At 41.9% G+C, this 20806-nt stretch overlaps 2 protein-coding genes across 2 annotated transcripts in view; one reads left to right on the forward strand and one right to left on the reverse strand.

The window, feature by feature from the left end:
• The window catches only part of T265_01347 (hypothetical protein), a gene marked incomplete at both ends in the record, with an annotated part of 149553 nt that overhangs the window by 91700 nt on the left and 37047 nt on the right, over positions 1 to 20806 (reverse strand). Inside the window, one exon of the mRNA XM_009165353.1 lies at positions 18052 to 18367. Coding sequence (XP_009163617.1) covers positions 18052 to 18367 — 316 coding nt within the window. The remainder of the gene's footprint in view (positions 1 to 18051; positions 18368 to 20806) is intronic.
• Positions 1 to 20806, forward strand: part of T265_01346 (hypothetical protein) — a gene marked incomplete at both ends in the record, with an annotated part of 55572 nt that overhangs the window by 22100 nt on the left and 12666 nt on the right. The gene's annotated exons all lie outside the window — the stretch shown is intronic.

The following is a 20806-nucleotide window of genomic DNA, read 5'->3' on the forward strand; positions in this document are numbered from 1 at the left end:
TCTAGTTTTGGACAAGCAGATCAATTCTGCTGTGGGAAGGGTCCCCCACGGTACAATTCGTTATCAACGCATTCTAGGAAGACCTATACTCTCTTCTTTGGCGTCAAAGCTATCCTCATCATCGACGGTGTTATTTCGTAATAGCCTCCGGAATTCTCATTTAGGCTTAGGACCTCCTGAAGACGCTGAGCTTCGATTTTAAAGATCTATGAGGGATGCATGCCATGCGCCTTGCTATGTAACAGAGTCCTATCATAGTTAAAAGGAACAGAGCTTATAAAGTGCATAACTGGTTCCAGATTGGTGGATACGTCTAGTTATGGAGCTATCTGTTTTTCTGTTAATAAGAAACCACGTTGGTCTTTGATTCGGCCATGAACATGATGTTGGGATGAAGTGGCTTTATATGCCATATAAAATATATAAATGTAGTTTCATATAAATGCTGAACTGTATGCACAGCACCTTTGTTTCTGAGTCTTGAGGTACTCGACAAAGCATAAAAAGTCCCAGCAAAATACATTCATTGGTATACTGATTTGGGGTAAACGGTAGACTCAGTCCTTCGTTTTTGATGTTCTTCAGCTGAATGAGCTGCATAAGGGCCAATTCAATCAAACTGTTGCAGCATTCTTTTTGAAAAAGAAACCACGTTGGTCTTTGATTCGGCCATGAACATGATGTTGGGATGAAGTGGCTTTATATGCCATATAAAATATATAAATGTAGTTTCATATAAATGCTGAACTGTATGCACAGCACCTTTGTTTCTGAGTCTTGAGGTACTCGACAAAGCATAAAAAGTCCCAGCAAAATACATTCATTGGTATACTGATTTGGGGTAAACGGTAGACTCAGTCCTTCGTTTTTGATGTTCTTCAGCTGAATGAGCTGCATAAGGGCCAATTCAATCAAACTGTTGCAGCATTCTTTGTGAAAAAACACTATTCATGAGGTTACTGAAAACTCTTCCTTGGGTTCATCATGTGAGCACAGTACCTGAGGTTCCGTCATTTTTATGTTCTGCCTGAACCGAAATTACCTGAAACTCGACAACTATACATATTTGCAAACCAATTTGGCTTCTAGCAAAAACTCACCTGAGACCCAGCAGAATCTTTTGTATATGGTAGGTTCTTGCATGGATTTAGACGAACTTCTCTTCGAAACCGAAGTATCGTGCAAAGGATTGTGTTTCCCGAGTTTCGCGCAGTTTGGGATCAATTATAACATAAAGCTAACGGAAATTCGGGAACACTGCTTACCTAATCAGCCCTAAGATGGGTGATACATGTCGTGCGCTATTGGGGAATCTTCAATAACAATATGAGTAGTGTTCGTTCAAGAAGACCGCAAGACTTTATTCAATATGTCGCAAAGTTTTTGTTAATCTACATTATACGACTGGCCACCAACCAATAGAAGAGTCTCATTCAAACTATATTTGAGATTTAATTCACTCACGGAAACATTTGAAGTGCATGTTTCATTGCTCAATATAGTACTTCATTTGCCCATCAGGTTGCAGGGGAGTTAAAGCAGATCTTCTAATTCATTTCACTTCAAACTAAAGTGTCTTCGAACACATAAAGATCGCTCTCACGTAGCTTGGTCTCGCCAAAATAAGAAGGGCTAAATTGGTTATATCCTGAGTAAAAATAGGTGAGAAACTTCACCTTCTGATGATGAACAAACACGAAATTCCGATGAATGGTAACGTTTTGAAGAGGGAGTAATGAGTTAGAAGTGAGAAACACAAGTTCAGTCGAATAAAAATATACAAAATAGTAGTATATGGTACTGGGCTTCTCAGCTATCCAGAGGAGGTACCACGGCTGAGATATCACGAGGTTGCACAAAAGGAGTCGAGATGCCGAGATTGAGTTCAAATCACTGACTTCCGTGTCACTAAGTCCACGCCTTAAGCACTGAGCTATCTTGACTCAAAAACTCTAACCTAATTTATCCTAATGACGTAATGAAATAGATCACAAACTCGAATTCTCAGTTCAAATCGAGACAGAACAGATTGAACAAAAATTATTGATCCAATGAGGAAAGATCACGGAATTCAGATGATCGAAAGCCATCAGGATGAATGATTTTCGGTGAAATACAACATGGGTAGGATGAAGATTTTAAAAAATCGAAGGAACGATGTTTCGCTTTAATTGGGTTTTGTGAGCTGTTGCGACGGATGTCCGCGATCAGGACAAAATTTCGAAAATGGATTCACCCTTCTGAATAAAATAACTTGTTTGAGCAAAAACCGGGAAAGACACAATTACAAGGAGACTGTGTGAACGTAAGTTCACAAACTCATTGCTTGTTTTGTTGCTATTTGTTTTAGGAACACAGAAAAAACCCAAGCTAGTTTGTTTAAGGATCACGGAGACGAAACTGTGAGGGGAGATCTGACACTAGGCTGTTTACTAATACAAGCAATGTATCGCTGAGATTCATTTAAAAATTCCGAACGTGTTCAAATGACGCCTTTTTGAAACATGCATAGTATAATGAACAAAAACAAACGGTATTTGTTGTATTAGGAACTATTTCATAACTTTAGTAAATGAAGATTATCAAGATCATCGTTGTAGAAAGAGATCAGTACGACAAGGTGTTCTCGATGGGGATAAATTTCCAGTTGCTCTGGTTTAGTCTATAGAATGCCACAAAACGTGTATAACCGAAGGTCGAAAATATCGTGACAATGTAGAAAAGTTGTTGCTAAGTTAAAACAGAAAATAAATTAGGAAAAAGTAGAAAAAAGAGAACATTAATTGAAACGCACCATTTCATCGAACGGCACAAGCAACAACTTATTCTGAACGTCAGTCCTTCGTGGCATTCATTGTACTCAGGCAAAACCCCTAGCAGGCCCAAAGAAAATACAGTGCAGGACCAGGATTTTCTTCGCGAAAATAGGTCCGTGCAACAGACACTGGGTGCTTTCTTACGATGGAATTGAATGCGCAACCCAAAGTAAAGCAAATTGGCGTGTCAGGATTGGATGTAGGTTGCTTGGCAAACCTACAATACGTTTTGCAAGTTCCAAAAAGTGCTAGGTTTGTTTTATCGTCTGTCTGGATTTGGCGCAGTAATGGTTCCCTCATAAGCAACATAAAGATCAGATAAGGTGAAAGATGGTACCGGAGAATAATTTGGACTGTGCGTTATGTACTTTCGGGAAGCCAGAATGAAGGCATATCCCATGCCTCAGTTAGGCCAAATTGGACAGGCTCAGTCTGCGCAAGGGGTCGATGCGGGTCACCTCCGAGGTGATGCCCGCTTGCGCCACTCTGTCTGCCTGATCGGTTTCAAAATGCGCAACATTTAAAAATAACTGCACATGCATTGCGGAATAGACTGAGTCCCTAATGGAATCTAAGACCGAGTGGAGAACTCTTACGTCAAAATAACCGCATCTTTTGTTCGCCAAAAATGTGTAAATAATAAACCACCAAATTTTTTTCTGTTGTAGATGTTAGGCAATGAACCGTCACGTGCTTAGTTTTGGTGTACATTGGAAACCCAATAGCCGGGGACTTCGTGTTCGTGAGTATAAAACGAAACTCACGAAGCATGGCGAAGAGCAGACTGATCCGTTCGCGAAATGGCAGCATTATCAAACAACTGGATTCCAATCGAATTGCCTAGCTCAGCAAACAAACCAATGACCGTCTACCCTGATCCACTGTTCGTGAGTATAAAACGAAACTCACGAAGCATGGCGAAGAGCAGACTGATCCGTTCGCGAAATGGCAGCATTATCAAACAACTGGATTCCAATCGAATTGCCTAGCTCAGCAAACAAACCAATGACCGTCTACCCTACCTGATCCACCAACGTTTTCCTTTAAAGAACAGCAGTACATTTCTGAAAAAAAGCTAATCTCCATGGCTTATTGAATCGTCCGACTGAACTATCTTGCATGGAGCACATGGCTTCTCAAATGCTGTTATTCAGATTGAACATCATTCTAGAGCAACGAATGCCCGCCCGAAAACAAAAGGCATCAGGCGACTGGTATTTCTGAGAAAAGACCACGTCTGCCTATCCATTTGATATCAACAAGTTACTATCGATTTGCCCTTTACTGCATTCTATATGTACCCGTGGTTATGGGTAAAAAAGAATAAAAGCCGCCAGTACTTCAGTAAAAGGTGGAGCATGAATGTGGATTAAAGTTACGCCAAGAGGCCAATCGGTCTCACCAGAATGTTCGCGTCCCACATGTAGCTCGTTTAATTAGTACTGATCTAGTAAACAATATTTAATTTCGAGTTGTCTAGTTTCTTCTTGCCAATCACTGGTGCGGAAGATGAGCAGATGCAAACTGGTCCATTGCTTTGAATGCGTTGAAGTTTCCTTTTTCGGAGATGGAGTGATGAATCGAAATTATCGGTTTTGTCGAACTGGCCCTGAGTGAGATGTTTCCTAAGCAGAGTGCTCCGAGGACAGCAAGAAAGGTGAAATCTATCAAAGTTGCATTCCGACAGTTTGACAGCCTTCCAAGTAGTATGTTAAGCAAGACTTACGAATGCCTTACATTGTCAACCGCTCATATCAAACAAATGGACTTTGGAGCTGGCTTACTCGGCAATAACTGGCTTTGCAAAATCAGTAAAGGTCGGATATCGGTGGTCCACCTCATTAGTTCAGATTGACGTTTGATACAGTTGATGGATATTACACAGGAACAGCAAGATGGACCACTGTGAGAACTTGAGAAACTTTCTTCTGTGAAGACGAACCACTTATTCACGAAAGTGACTAAGAGCAGAGTGATAACTTCGGTTCATGGCTACTTTTCTGCTGATCATCCGACTCACTGAGGATTGGACTTCACTCATTTAACATGCAAGGCATATGCGTCTGCTGCTACACGCTCAATACAAGTCAACTGGGTCTATTCAAACCGGAGTAACGTAAACAAGAATTCTATCAACAGGTCTGGTAGTCAGCTCCGACGGACGATCCAACAGAATATCACAACGACCAAACTCCTGAACGTTTCATACGCAGTAGGTGAAGAACAATAGAAGTTAATTCCTGTTTCAATACTTGAAGCGCGTATGATTTAGATCCACAATTCGTAAATGTCCAGGGTCTCTGACGTTAGTTTAATTCAAATCGTGATTTTATTACCCATCCTTTATTGTGTCCCAAATTCAGGGTCATGTTTTTCAATCAACTTTGTCCCAGTTGGAGACTGTTTATGCAAAACACGCAGCGCGTTGAATCGACACGGATGACGCCACTAGGTGTGAAAATGCCAAAAAAAGGCGGCCAGCAAAACGAATAATTGGGCAAACGTGTTACCCGAGAAAGATTGGGATTTGTGTCCAATTTGTAGCGAAACGTTGAATATGCGTCTTTCACTGCCGTTGCCCGAACACAAAATGAACATTCGGCGTCGAATAAGGATCATAATCGATAGCATTGCCACTCAATACAACTAAAACTCATGGTTCAGATCTAACTGGATCATTGTGTTACCAAATCTAAACACCCAGGATATCCCCAGTGATGATCAATTCTGCGGCAAGTGTTCATTCATTCAGCAGCCTGACGTGGTACTTAGATCCACTACAATCATACTTCATCCAAGCAATTTTGCACTATGTGGAAACCTCCGAACTCCGTTCTGTCATATGGTGATCTCATTTCGATGTGGAGTGATTAAGAGAAGAGGATACTAGGTTACGGAGTAATTATGCGGCCACATTGATGGACCTTTACCACTAAGACACAACCGAATTGCGTCAATCGCGTAGCACAATATCACCCAGGAGCTACTGAAATCTCAAGAAAGAGAAAAGAGATTTGGCAGTGGAAACCTCGTTATAAAGCGCGAAAAGCATCAGGCTGTATTCACCCACCTCGAAATCTCTGATAATCAAGCGGGCAATACTTATTGCTATTAGATAAAGTGGAGTAAAATAACCGGAGACAGAAGCTCCCTCAACAACGGTAATAATCTTCAGAGTGGGTATGTGAACACTAGGCAGAAACGTTCGTGATATCATCCCAGTATCTGTTCACGCACGTGTCCGTCCGTAATAGTAATCATCAATGGTGGTAATGTGATGAAGTATTGGTAGCTCGGGTGAGTTTATTGGTTGTTGATCAGGTGACTTTTGATCTGTCCGCCGAGCTTGGCAGCTGGCTTGCACACCAGTAATCATCAATGATGTACATTTGTCAATGACGATACGATGAATACATAAGAACATCCGGAACGGAATATCGCTATTGCGCATGCACATGGAAACAAAATATATCTACGCTTGTTATCCTTAAGTTTGTGTCTGAGTAGCCCCTTACAGTAAAGTTTGAGAACAAAAGCGAAGCATCTTCTTTAACAACAATCGCGAATAGCTCGGGCTGAGATCTCTTGTTCAGGTGGTCGGGACAAGCCGATTGGAAATCCTTCTAACAAGTAAAACTAGTAGTGCTAAATATGCGTCAGTAACTTAAGAATAGCCCATAAATTTAACTTTTGAACAAAAGTCGTTATGGTGTCATCATATATGCGTGAACTTGTGCGTCAAGTGCATCAACTGTAGGTTGCTTTATGCCGTCTCCTTGATAACCACAGTTGTAGTAGTTGGAAAGGACTTTGCTGTTCGGGGTGGGCAGATCTCGTTGGGAAGCACAAAAGTTTGTACTGCATCAACGGGGCACCTCCATGTTGCAAGAAAAACCAGAGTATGCGAATCAACAGGAGAAGGAAACACAAACAAACCGGCAAAAAATACGCGACTAAGATTCTGTTTTAGCGGAGCAACCTGGCTTTCACATCGGAATTTCAATTGGCCTGCGCAAAATTATTAAGGACTATATGGGTACGGTTTCATTAGGGTGTCCTCATGCAAGTGTCCAGGGAAATGAAACTCAGTGTGTTGAAGATCACACTGGCCAAAAAAAATTCTGTGAAGAAGAGTCAGAATGAACTGCATAGTTTAGCAAGGACGTTCAGTGTGAATTGTAACATCACTACGCACGGCTGTTCAGTTTCTGCTGAACTTCCCTGTATCCTGGTATTCTGTGATACACGTAATGATATGAGATCATTTTGTACGTTCTTATCAGTTGTCACTGGAACAAACTTGTGTACAATAAATGCCAGATCGTACAGTTATTTCTCACGCAGTGACCAGCAGATTACGGTACCCTTTCTAGGTAGGTCTAACTTTTCAAGTGCTATACTTTAATCATTTTATCTAGTAACCAACGAACTCTCTCCATCCCTTCGTGTGTGAGACAGCAGGTACCCGAACTGTCTTCACTTATCTTGTTCCTAACAAGTATCAGGATCGTTCAGTTGCCATCGGTTCGCTTCATGTGTTGGCAAACCACTCTCTCCATTGCTTTGGTTTTCCAAGCTTGTTCCTTGCCGTTTCCTATTTTTATCCCTCTTACTAGAACAGTTTTTCTACCGCGACAATTTTAATCCGGTTAGTTCACACAAAGCGCGGAAGCATTGGAACTGACTTTAGCTGCTATCCGAGCTCAGCAGCAAGGTTACGAAATAACCAGCCGCATAAGTTGTACGTGAACATATTTACCTGGTCAGATGCAATAATTCGTGTCCAAACGGGTGTCATTCGGCCGACACAACGAGTACCAGTGACCTGAGTCGTCACTCCAGTTGTTGAGCCAACTAACTGCACCACTCGAAAGATATTTTCTTCACCCGTCCAGACCATTTGGAATTTGCACGCGTACACTAGTGAAATGCGGGTAAACTCCCCGCCTTGCATGACAGGTGCCCAGATAACGTAAACAGCACGCTCGAAAAAACGCATTACCGACATTTCTTAACAAGAGCGAAATCGGAGTTTGGTGAAGTCCGGCTTGTCTATAGAGTTACCCGAGAAACCGTGCTGGGACCGAATAGTGACTGATGTGAACAGAAATTCAACTGATCTCAAAAGCACCTTTCCACTTTGTCCTCATAATACCAACCCTATTTGGAAACTGCTTTTATATATACTGGTGCCCGCAGCTTTAAATCGGATAAGTTGTATAACCTGAAAAAACACCACGTTCAATCGAATAGTTCCAATAATGAAATTCCAAGTTGATACAATTTGTCGTTATTTTAAAAGCAAGATTCTGATATGCTTACTTTCCGAGGATAATACTTCGACATTTCGAGCTAAAGTCATTCACTCCGAATGCACTCTTGATTAGATAAGTTAGTGAGGGAATAAGGAAATATACTTAGTGGAAATTCGAAAATTAGGTCTACTTAACGGATGAAAGAAGGGCGAAAGTGATAGCGGGCTATCCAGAATTGTTATCGACCCCATGAGTGGTACTGAACTGCACCTCAGCCCTACAAATCTAGTCAAACGGTTTGAATTAATTGTTTGTTTTTTCACCACTAGGTGAATCTCACTGGATGTTGGACAAGCTAATCTTTTCATTTTTACGCTAGTCAACTTTTATCTACACTTCGGCCAGCTATCCACTGTTCAGTTGTCACGTAAAGCTCAAAAAGAAAACGGCTCGACAGTGGGTATTCGACTGAGACCGACTGTATTAGAGACAACAACAACAGCGCCTCGCTCTCTCCATTGGCCACAATTTCGGATATTGACTCAGCAGAGTGAGTAGGCGCTCTGCGTGACCCAGACATGCATCAAATAATGAGAAAGCCTTTGTGTGGGAACAAAGGTGACTATTGTTCACTCTTCAGCATAAAAGAATCCCCATTCCTCTCAGCTGGTATATCCGTCCTGCTGAAAGATGATTCACATTTCGTACTGATTAACATTTTCTGAACGTGCTGTGAATTCGGTATGTTTGCTCGTAATAAATCACCCGAACATAAAGTAACGTTTGGCTACGGCGAGTGTTGATCTGTATCCACTTACTCGAAGCACAGGTATTAAGATCATCGGACGAAGATCGACGAAGATCGATCCCATGTAAATTGTGGATCTTAACCGGTCCAGATACATCTTAGACAATACGAGTTTACCCCGTGTCCAGCATACTATATAAATACTGGCTGACAGGTCAAACTTAAAATCGTTTATCGATGACATAATTACATCGCCCATTAGATATGTCTATTTTCGATCCATTACTGGAAAACCCAAGATTTCTTTACGTGGTATATCCCGTAGGTCACGGCTAACTCATCGTCCAAGCAACTGACATCTAGATCACTTAAGAAGCTGTATGTCAGTGAATAATCCTCAACGGTCCATAACAAATAAGAAGACAGGAAGACTGAGCACACGTGTCTAATACACTCTGCAGGGTTGGACATAAAGTGGGCGTTATCTGGAAATTTCAGAAAGGAATATCTCTTTTCCCAGCATACTTTGACTTGACCTCACATTCTAGAGTAATGTCCTCTTATATTCAACCTAAGTCCACAGTGTGTACTGTGTTTTACGGAACGCTTATTATCCTAGAGTAATGTCCTCTTATATTCAACCTAGGTCCACAGTGTGTACTGTGGTATTGTGAATGACAACAGCTCCTGATATGAATAGTGATGCATCACTATCAAATTGAAGGATGATGTTAAGATGTCTATGGGTGTGTTGGCCGAATTGTACTAACTCCGGTGAAGCGATCTGTTCGTCCGTGAAAAAGAGACCTACGAAGATATCGCTAGCAATGTGAGGAAGAGGGGGAGAAGAACAAATATATGAAACGGAAAGGAGGGAGATGTCAGCAGTAGCCCGGATGCTCAGCAACATCTACCGCTAATAAGCTAGCAGGTGGATTTGTTTCAGCTCTATGTCAAGAAAACGGCTGGTGAAACGAACCGATCAAAGGCGTTTACCGGCAAGCTAGTTTAGTCATGTTAGCACTCAGAGATAAGACTGAACAATGCGACAATGCTGAGAATATGAAAATCATAGGAGTCTTCAGAGTGAAAAACTGACTACGCCCAGTTGATAGGCGTATATGTAGTGAAGAGGTAGTGCTGTCTACTGTAAATTCATCAGTTTAGTGAATTCAGAACCAGATAAACTGACGAAAGCCAGCTGCCCATACACATAAAACCGAATGATATGCAATCTCGCCACTGGATTGAAGACCAACTATTTCAACTCGTCGGGGAGTTTGAATGCTTAATAAACCCCAACCGAAACAAAACCTCCCACAAGTGGTCGAAATACCGTGATATACTAACTGGGTAACCTAGCTCTCGTTAGAGTTTTTGCTATCTGGGCGCCTACCTAAATCGGGTCCTGCCTAGTGGGCACAGTTTTAGCCAGACACAAAAAATTAAATGTTGCGAAGATTTTGAGGGTTTTCTGCTTCGCAATTGCTGTGCAAACAATACGTTAACAAGCTCGCTACACCCATCTAATTCGTCAACAAACAACACGAGATCATTTTATGCTCGTCTGTAGTTTTTGCTAGGTCAGCACCAGCTCACAAAAAATTGGGACACGATTGTCAACGGCTGTCCACAAGTTCAGGAGTGACGGTCAGTTTGCCGGAAGCATACTCTAGGCATGCTCATACGGCACTGTTTCCGCTATGTAGCAAAATGCGATTTTTGTTCCGGGGAAGTGAGTATCCCACACTGGAATCGAAGGCAAACACATAGACCCCATGCTTCATTTCATTTTAAAAAACCTCAAACGGAAATGTGGATGGAAAAAATAAGATTGGAGACGTGACAAAGGACGGAGATAGGTCAGATTTGGATCTTTTGGGTGTTAACGGGGTTTGATTGGAGTGTACACAAGACAAAATAACAGGCACCGGACTCATTTTAAACGAATGGACTAAATGTTGCGGTTGCGTGATTAGGTTTTATGTCAGTCATTCAGAAAAATAAAACTATACAAGTAGGGTAAAGGAGCGGTTTTTATAGTATGGCAGTATCTCCGTAAATGATCGCAACCACACGTCCGGCATCCACCTGCCAGTGGGTCAGCGTAGCTCTACGATTTTCATTATCAAATACGCTGCGGAACAAAATGACAAGTACCGTCGTCGCATCTGTCAAACTTCATCTGCTATTTGTACTGGGAAATCATGGAAGCGTGAGACCAGAGATGATAATTTTGTTTTTCAGCAACCAAGGATTAGGCCTAGACCCTTGAGAAAACACCTACCGGTAACGACAAATACACTCATTTGCAAATCAATTTGGTTTTCACGAGAGACTCAACTGAAGCTCTCGTTTATGATATTCTACAACTGAATGTGCTGCACACAGGCCGCCTCATGATTTGGTTGGCACGATATTTGAGATATCGCAGTATATTTTCACGAAAAAAGAACTACTCACAAGGTTTCTGACAGTCCACGACCGGTTTCGCCCTTCTTGGGGCTCATCCGGTAGGCGCAGTCCTCCAGTTTCCGTCAACCTTATGTTCTACTTGAACCCAAATTAGACTGTTTTCGATAAATACACTCATTTGCAAATCAATTTGGTTTTCACGGCAGACTCAAATGGATCTCTCGATATACCTCAAGAAGGACAAAACTGGTCGTGGGCTGTCGGAGAGTTTTCAGCAACCTTGTGAGTAGTCTCCTTTGTGGAGACCTATCGGTCATATTTGCAGCTGTTATCTGTGTGTTCACCCAGCTACTCTCTTCAACTTGCAGCTGAAACGAATAGTATTGTACAGTGACAATTCTGGTACCAGCTTGTCTGATATGAGCAAATCTATCTGATGTTCCACCAACCAAAAAAATTTCAAATGTGGTAGGACAAGCTTCTGGGCTCGAACTTTGGCCAAAAAGTCTGCTCACTGACTTACTTACAGACCAACAGAGCATTTTCACTTTTGCGTGTATTACGACAATTGTTTCGAGTGGTTTGCTCTTAGGTGTCAATAAATTTGAAAAACACTATTTGGAGACAGTCACTACATTAGTCATCTGAAAAACATTAACGAATGGGACAGCCAGGTGAAAAGACAAATATCTCTGAATGGAGTTAACTGCTCACTAGCCAGTCAAGGCCAGAAATTGAATGAATATGTGAAAGCATCAGGATGAAGCAGGAATAGCGCCGGAGACGGACACCTACATCGCAGTGATGCCTGCAAGCGCAAGACTGGCGACGGCTGTCCAACAGATGATTCATTGGAAGGTGGTTTCGTATTTCTCACTTCTGGCGCTTAGACTGCTGTAGAATGTATGACTGACGAAGCTGGCAATCCGAACTGGTCTCTAGTTAATTTGTCCCAAACCGTTAAATAAAAACCCTTCGGGTGGTTAGTGATCTCAAAGTTATCCGTATCGACTTCGACGATAACTTATGCGTCATTTGATCCTCTGAGATCAAAGAGTTGAACGCACTAAGTATATGCTACTGAATGAGCATGGTGGTTTTACTACAAGTTGTCCGGAATAATTACTGCTCTAGCGCAGAAAACAATACAATGAGATATGAAGATGGACTTACGAGTGCAGTTGTTGATCACCATCAAAACGCCGAAAAAATTACCTTTCTGCATTTAATGAAGGACTGTCATTTTTTCGTTCATTCGATGCGCATAAGTATACCGTTTTTTTATGTCCAGTGTAGCGATTCCCATTTTGATACAATTTTTTGCGGTCACGACTCAGTGATCAACTTTACTCTTTAGAATACGCTTTGTTCGTGATCACACATACGCACAAGATCGTTAGCGTTCACATACTTCATTGTTATATGCATGAGGGTATGACAGGAAACGGGGCATTCAACAGATACAAACTAAACTGATTGGCGAAGTATCGAAGCTGTTGGTAGACGTTGTGAACATAATTTCGAAACCAACCTCAATGCCCATTTAGGACTTACAGAAACATGTGCAACGTATTTAAAGCTCTTGAAAAACGAGTGTTCATCGAAACAGAAGCAGTTCCTTGAGCGCACAAACGGACATCCGCAAATTGAGACAGTGAAAACCGCATACTCAATTGAATGTACGCATATGAGCGGCAAATTAGACGAATGTGTAACAAAACACGCATTCGCAAATTAGGATTCCGGTGGGTCCCTGTTTAACATCAGATCAGTTTGCATACAAGCGTTTATCTGTACACAGTCCAACCAGAAGTCCAAGTACAAAATGTGCTTGATAGGAATTTGGAGACCATATCTACAAGAAGATCCCCATAAAATGACGCTGGGTTGTCTAGAAGTTTTCATCGTCCTTGTAAGTTGTTTCAAGTGGGGGAGAAGTAGTTCTCTTTATAATCTATGTTCCTCCGTTGAGTTGATACTGATGTGAATTGAGGCTCATCGAGCGATGATGCGGCAACGTTTGTAACACGTGACGTTACCTGAGAAGGATTTACTTAGTCCGACTGTTGTACGTGGCACACTGTACACGAGTTAACACTTCGGTTATATTGTGCTCACCAAGCATTGCCATGTTTCCACCTGAATCAGTATCGTTTGTACTATCCCTAATGTCTGACGAAACCTTTGTAGTTAGTCTACAACAAAAAAGAGGCAGAGGCACTTGTATTTCAGCACATTAGTAGTATATAACTTTAGTTGTGAAGAGCTGTGGACTGACAGAAGAAACAACCTTGCTTTATTTAAACAACCAGCGCAAGTAAAAGGACTGCTACGTATAAGTAACTGCGCTGAACTGCTCAAACAGGAAGGGAGGCGTTTCACAACTCTTATGTCGTCGACTTGTGCAGTGGACGAAAAGGTAGAGCACAATCAAAGATACCATTAATTTCTATTCCAAGAAAGAAGCCTCTACTAGAATCCAAACACTGGCTATCACAGAAGCTTGGATTTACGCCCTCTTTCCCATCAAAATATACAAAATCACATTCCCACGATGGAATACGTCACGTAATTGGACGAAGCCGTTGGTATCTATTCATACACAGACAAAATTATGCACGGAACATAAAAATCCATCCGGGTGGCGGAAAGAATATATAATCTGGTTGCAAAAACAAAAACTACTGAAAAACACGATAATAGGACGGCATTCTGTCAAATCATGACCATTATCGGTTGCAACCATATTGTTGGTCACGCCGTCCAGATAGTGCCAGGTCTATCGATCCATTGAAGAGTATTCTTGTAAAATCGAGCTAATTTTTCATTGACGGGTGGGACAAGGGGATTTGGTTTATGGGGAAATGGTTGTTTTTGAGACACATCATTTGTCTTCTTTATGTCATCACTGCTACATTTCCTGATAAAAAAAGTGGTAACCGAAAACGTGAAGCAATTTCTTGTTTGGTAAGCCAAGGATTATCTTGTTTCTTCAACCGAACAGATTCAGAAATCGAAATTCCGCATTCCCGAAGGGTGTGTGACGCAAATAAGGAACGATATCTATGGTGATCCAAGGCACCATCTAAAAAACAGTTGTTTGGTTATCCATGTTGGCACTCAGATTGAATATCGATCACAGCTTGTTCTGTTATTTTGATATCAGTTCTAGGAGCGGCGATTGTTTCCAATGCGAATAAGGGCGTGCACAAAAAAGATCACATGTGTTGGTAAAAGGACATCAGAATTCCATTAGTGCAAGTAGAGACGGGAAGATGCCTGGCCAAGTGTTATTCACTCAACTCTGTCGACTGGATACATCGAATATATTTTTTAGTGTGCATCAAGACAAACGGAACTGTTGATTCTAAAATGTAGTTAGACACTTGATTACGGGACATCAGGAAAATTTGCAGAGAGTATGATAATTTATCAGCTACCTTACTCAATCTTTCAACTTGACATGTCCTGAAAAAATAGAAGTATCTTAATGAATCACTGTCCCGCAAAGGCGGAGGCGAGTTCGCTTGGTTAAAGGAATACTCTTTTTAACAGAGTACTTACTCAAACAGAGGCTACGAACTCGAAGGGTATGTAAGAGCATTTTCTGCACGGCATGAGGTCGCGTGCATCTACGCTGTTAATAAGGACACCTCCAAGATAGGTTGCCTATGGTATACCGCCTTGACAATGATAAGTTGTGCAATATGGGATAGCACAGTCTTGAACGGCGTGATGCACTATCAACGGGTGATTCGACATTCAAAAGAGAAACCTTTGTCGGAGAGTTAAAAGTAGGTACCTTGTGTGTGTTAATCAAATGCATAAGAAAAATACCCGTATGGCTATCTTGAATGTAAGTGAAAAATAAACGTTTACAGACAGTGTGGTTCCTCACGTGTACCAATAACATGTGAGTGTATGCACCCGGAACATTCTGCAGGCGTTTTGAGTAGATTTACTCCCCAAAAATGTATTTTTTTAAATGGTTACTCTATCTTCCAGATCAGACTTAGATTGCTATTTATGTACAACGAGGCTACAACTGACAAAAACGAGCTTCACAAAAGGTCTATGAATTAACATGGGGTTCGATTCACTTTCTAAGGTCAATTTCTCGATTTCAAGGGGCAGACTGTATAGGTTCCTACGTGGAAAGATTTTTGAGACCTTGCCATCCAGAATGTGAAACCTCGGAACTCGGAGAAAAGTCCGAGAAGACTATGGGACCAGGAAAAAGAGGTAAAGCTGGTTGGAGAGATTTCATCTACGTCATATTCGTCACCTAACCTAGCCATAAGGACTTGACAGTTTCTTGCGTAAAAATGACTGCTGAGAGACGATAAACGAGCTATGTAGAAATCCCGTGGAGAATAAGCTTGTCTTTCTAAGAACTGTTAATTAGTTTCCAAACGTTGCTACATAAATCACAGAGGTCATTTCATGGCGGTCAGAATACCAACAGTTAAAGTAATGCGACATCCAATTCATACACAGGATGTCTGTGAAGCAAACCCCGTATGCTAATGAACCCACACGACATGTGTGGCATAGCTGCAGGCCCACAGGCTACTCTGTACCCAATTACCGAGTATAAGCCAGACAGGTAATGAGAAATACGAAGAATAAGAGTTTACAAGGCTGAATAAAGGTCTGGATTCTCAGCAGCAACTAGGGTCTTTACACCCAAATTTTGGCCACTTAAACTAGTGATATGCAGCCCTACGTAAAAGGTTTGTGTGACAACGGTTTTTAGAAGATTCTCCTGTATTAGCCGACTAATTCTGGGATGGATAGTTTGAATCGATGGGTAATGATGAGACTGTATGGAATGCTCCAATCACTCTGTCTATTTATCTAATGTTGACTACAGATGAAATCCATCAGAGTACAAGTTCGAAAAACAGCAGGAGTCTGGATGTCGCCATACGATTATCATCAAAACAACAGCACGATGGGGGTATTAGAAAAAACTGGCACACAACATCACTAGGTTCCAGCTCTTCTAACGACTTGGTTTCGCTTGTTGAAGCTGTCCTCACTAGCAAGCTAGCACTAACATTCACTGGTAAAACTCCATGACCAGGAGAAAGTAGTAGGCAGTTGAAAAATAACGATATGACCAAAAAAGATTCCAATGAACTGTATGAGTAAGAGACCCACCGACCATAGTTAGATATTAGCACTGTTGTGAAATGTAGGTAGCTCGGGTTGTTGGTTGTTGGTCTGTTCGCCGAGCTTGGCAGTTGGATTGCAAACGTTTCATCACCAACCGAGGTGGCATCATCACTGACGATGTCACCTCGATTGGTGACGATCTGTTTGCAATCCAACTGCCAAGCTCGGCGAACAGACCAACATGGTCAGATAGTTTTACCGCTGGTGTAAATTGTGTCAATTTAGGACTTTCCTAATGCCAAGCAACCAGTCGCACATGATTGAAGTCTTATCCCATCGACTGGGCTGTATATTTTAAGCTATCCAACTCCAGTAGTCTGTCGTTCTGCCATCCACACTTTTTGTTAGTTGACCTGAAGCCACCCTAGAACCTACATGGACCGAACAGCTATTTATCACATAAATAAACAGTGAGATTCAATGCGTCAGGCAGTCACTCGAAACACAGGATCACGTTGGCATGACATATGCTGACCATGACCAATCGCCCACCACTCTTTTGTGTAATCGAGCACTCACACTACTCGCCTTCAGTTAAACAGGCACAGTTTAGCTAAAAATCACCAGCTTGTGAACATAACTTTTAGTCTGATATCCTTGAATCCTTCTTCGAACATGTGTCATGCTTCTGAGTTCTTGCCAACCTTGTTCACATATGCCTCGTCCTGTAACTAGACAGATTGATTTTTGTGACAGAAGGAAGTAAAACCAACATTCACGTCTCGTGGCCGATTCGCCGAGGGAACAGTGGTGGACGTGATACATACATTGAAGGATTGTTGTCCCTCCTTGTTTGTTAGGAATAAGCAACAGCCAAGGGGGCAATGCCATTCTATTTCTTTTTAAATATTTTACACGGCCTAAGGCAGATCCGAAAATGAAACGAAATGAAGACATGTGATCTTTCATACTCAACCATGGGATGATGGGAAAACTAAACTGACTAGAAGAAAGGAATACAAACAACTGAAAACGAAAGACTTCAAGTAATATAGGGGGTTGTGACATTGCATTCACTATTTTCCATCTCCAGAAAAATACTCCCATGGAAAGATTTCCCCCTCAAGAACAACCCCATTCCTTAAGAAGACACGTAAATGTTGCTTTTTTAAGAAATATCATCTGAATGGAATGAAGGACAATATAAAAACAGTGGTTCGCACCAGAACTCTTTCTGGCTTTGATAGACGCACTCAGGTACGACTCTTACAATTTAAGACAAAAGTACGCTCTTAGTGCGGTAGTTCGTACTTAGCTGCACCCCCGTCTTTAGGCATCGTTGCCAGGTTATCTTTGTCATGAAGATTAAGGAAGCTTTTCTACATTCTGTAGAGTCCCAGAAACACATACATTTAGCCCCTTTTCTAAGCGAATGAACCCACTCAAAGCCTTACCGCCCGAGTCACGGAATAACACTCCGAGTTGAGTTAAACTGCTTATTCGTGGCATATACCATGCTGTATCAAATCAACATAGCAGAATTTACTCAGTCCTTCGGCGGACAAGTTTCTTTCCCAACCTGGAGATCCAAGTGATTACCTTAGCAAAGTTAAGAATATATTCGAAGGTGATAGATACCAAACGAATACGAGGTAACAAAATATATTTTAACCAAATCATCACTGCGTTAGAGACTTACGTCAGACGCAGAAACTTCGTCGCTTCGATTTCGGATAAAGTTGTCAACTGTTTGCCGTCTAAATGACATTGCTTTGCAGCTTCCAAACATCCACTAGGAAGGCAGGCGTACTCAGACAGCCACACGAGTACCTGTTCGGCAGACCAACAGAAGGGAGGCAGGTGAGGCGGGAGTTCTCTGGGGTCAGAAACCTCGCTCACATCATCACCGTCAATGGCTGAAGGGTTAGAGCACTCCTTATCTGTTGTTGTATGTCCGTTGATTTTGGAATATTCGGAGGTGTTCTTCACTTGTTCGACTGAACCGGGGTGTGTTGCTGAGGAGTGGTAGAAAGTAGGTATTTTTAAGGCATCAAGGTGGTATAAAGTGATCAAGAAAGGAAATATTGCGCGCATAAAAAGAGGTACTAAAGTTACCTATGTATGCGTATTCTTTCAACAAGACAAAATGTATTTGCTGGCATTCCGGTGGCAACTTCGTCCCCATTGAATTAACCACAGACAGAACGCCGTCCATGACGTGCGACCTACGTCAAAGGTAGAGTCTATCCTCAATAATTCCAAAATAATGCTTAGAGAAATACCCAGCAACTGTCTATAGCTCACTATGATTTTTCTCTGAATAAAGACCAGTGAACTAAAGTCCATCACAGTTTACACGTCTGCAAGGGTTAAAAACTTGGTATATAAAAAAGGGCCGATATATCAATGAGAAGAACCATGGGACTGCTTATCTTAGGAAGACAGAGTGGGTCATTCGTACCTTTCGCTGTTTGAAAATGCGAACGGTTATCAGCTTCTGACGCGCTGGGTCTTCCCAGTGGAGTGGAATCTACGTGCTCTCGACCCCAAAAGACATCGACCGCATGGACACAAGGCTTAGAGACTCCAGAGACACACAAATCTTGAGCGAACACAAGCTGCTAAACCATGGTGATGCAATTAGTATCAAATAGGTCAAGTGCCAAGTAAGTTTTGTGAAAAACATCAGAACTATGTGTACCGCTTTCGTTTTTCGACGCAGTCAATGAGTCCGATCGAATAAATGAGAGGAGAGTGTGATAAGTATTCTTGAAGTAGAAAAGATATCTTTAAACGCCATGAAGAATATACTAAACTGCTTCTTATGTGGTGAACAAATCACACTATATGCAAAGAGAATTTGGCAAAAACTCGAAAAAAATGGGCCCAAAATCCCATTGTCCGAACATGAATTAGAATCAGTCGTACTATCTGTTGCGCTGTGTTTGTACTAATGAACGATGATTTATTGGTGATGAGGGTGTTTTTGTGTCCACGCAAAATGTAAGATGTTTTGAAGACCATTCACTCATGTCGAGGCACTGTTTCCACTTCGAAGACTGCCCGAGTTTGTATTAAGTAGTAAAATTATAGAAACCCGTAGTAACGGAGTCAAAGGCAGATGAGTCATCTGTTGCGGACGACCATTGACCAGTAACTAGCTGAGTATGGAGGATTTGAAGCGAATAAAAGCAGTTTGTTTAGGGAAGAGGTTTTTATACATTCGTTTGTCGATTGATCAAGCGAACAGGACGGATGTTTTTTTCACTCAGAGCCGTCCTCAGCTGTAGCGTCTGTTTATTCATTAACAACAGCAACTTCAGATATTTCCGAACGTGTTGAACGAGCTGGCTTAATTCTTCACACCAAAACTATCGGGAGAGAAAGAGACTCTCGCTTGTACGACGAACTTCCTCCTTGTTGACAGATGCTGTCAGTCAGAAACACGACTGTACAACACAAATACTGCAACCAAGCTGCTCTATTCAGACGATTTAGAGGCCGTTGCAACTGTACATACTGAGGTCGGTGTTCTGTTACTCAACCAAGCGAGAGCATCACTGCCTGGCTGGCCTCGCAGTGACGGTAAGATGTGTGCACCTCAGCCAGATAAAAGCAGTTTGTTTAGGGAAGAGGTTTTTATACATTCGTTTCTCGATTGATCAAACGAACAGGACAGATGTTTTTTTCCACTCAGAGCCGTCCTCAGCTGTAGTGTCTGTTTATTCATTAACAACAGTAACTTCAGATATTTCCGAACGTGTTGAACGAGCTGGCTTAATTCTTCACACCGTGCTTCTGAATGTGCGTGTGTGTACGAGCAGATCTACCAATGCTTTCCAGCAAAAAGTGATGCACGACAAAGAAGTCCACTTTCTGCATTCACGTCCAACATTGTTATCGAGAAAATAATGGAAGAACTGTTGAGGAACCTCTCAGACTTTGGTGATAGAGTGGACGCTATCGCTCCGGAGTATGCAGGAGATGACATTTTAGTCCTTTAAGACCAGCTAAAAACGCGGGGGTGTATTTTGCACCCGCGTAGTACAAAGGCCATTCCGTAAAGTATGAGGTCCCTAAAAAGGTCCCCGCGATATAACACCAACATCCTGGATACTGTCGAAAGTCTCACATCGATCGTCAATTGCATGAGCTCTGATAAAAGTGCGTGCGTGAAGTCTTTCACGAATTTTAAGGGATGATTCGTGTTTGACAATGTTCCAGTTATGGCACGTCACTGGAGCGTAAGGGTCACATGCACCAGGCTCTGGTATGGGCCGTTATGTGGATCCTAGGCACAGATTCTGAGGACATGGGGTCTAATCTGCCGACGTATATCATCCGTTGCTGATGTCAATGAATTCATACCTATTTAGGTAAAAAAAAACGATGTACTGCTGTTTCTTCGCGAAAACGGTTCAGCACCATTAACTGTGGTAGTTTGGCAGTGAGGT

The sequence above is a fragment of the Opisthorchis viverrini genome, assembly GCF_000715545.1.
Source record: "Opisthorchis viverrini unplaced genomic scaffold opera_v5_14, whole genome shotgun sequence".
In the NCBI taxonomy this organism is placed as follows: domain Eukaryota; kingdom Metazoa; phylum Platyhelminthes; class Trematoda; order Opisthorchiida; family Opisthorchiidae; genus Opisthorchis; species Opisthorchis viverrini.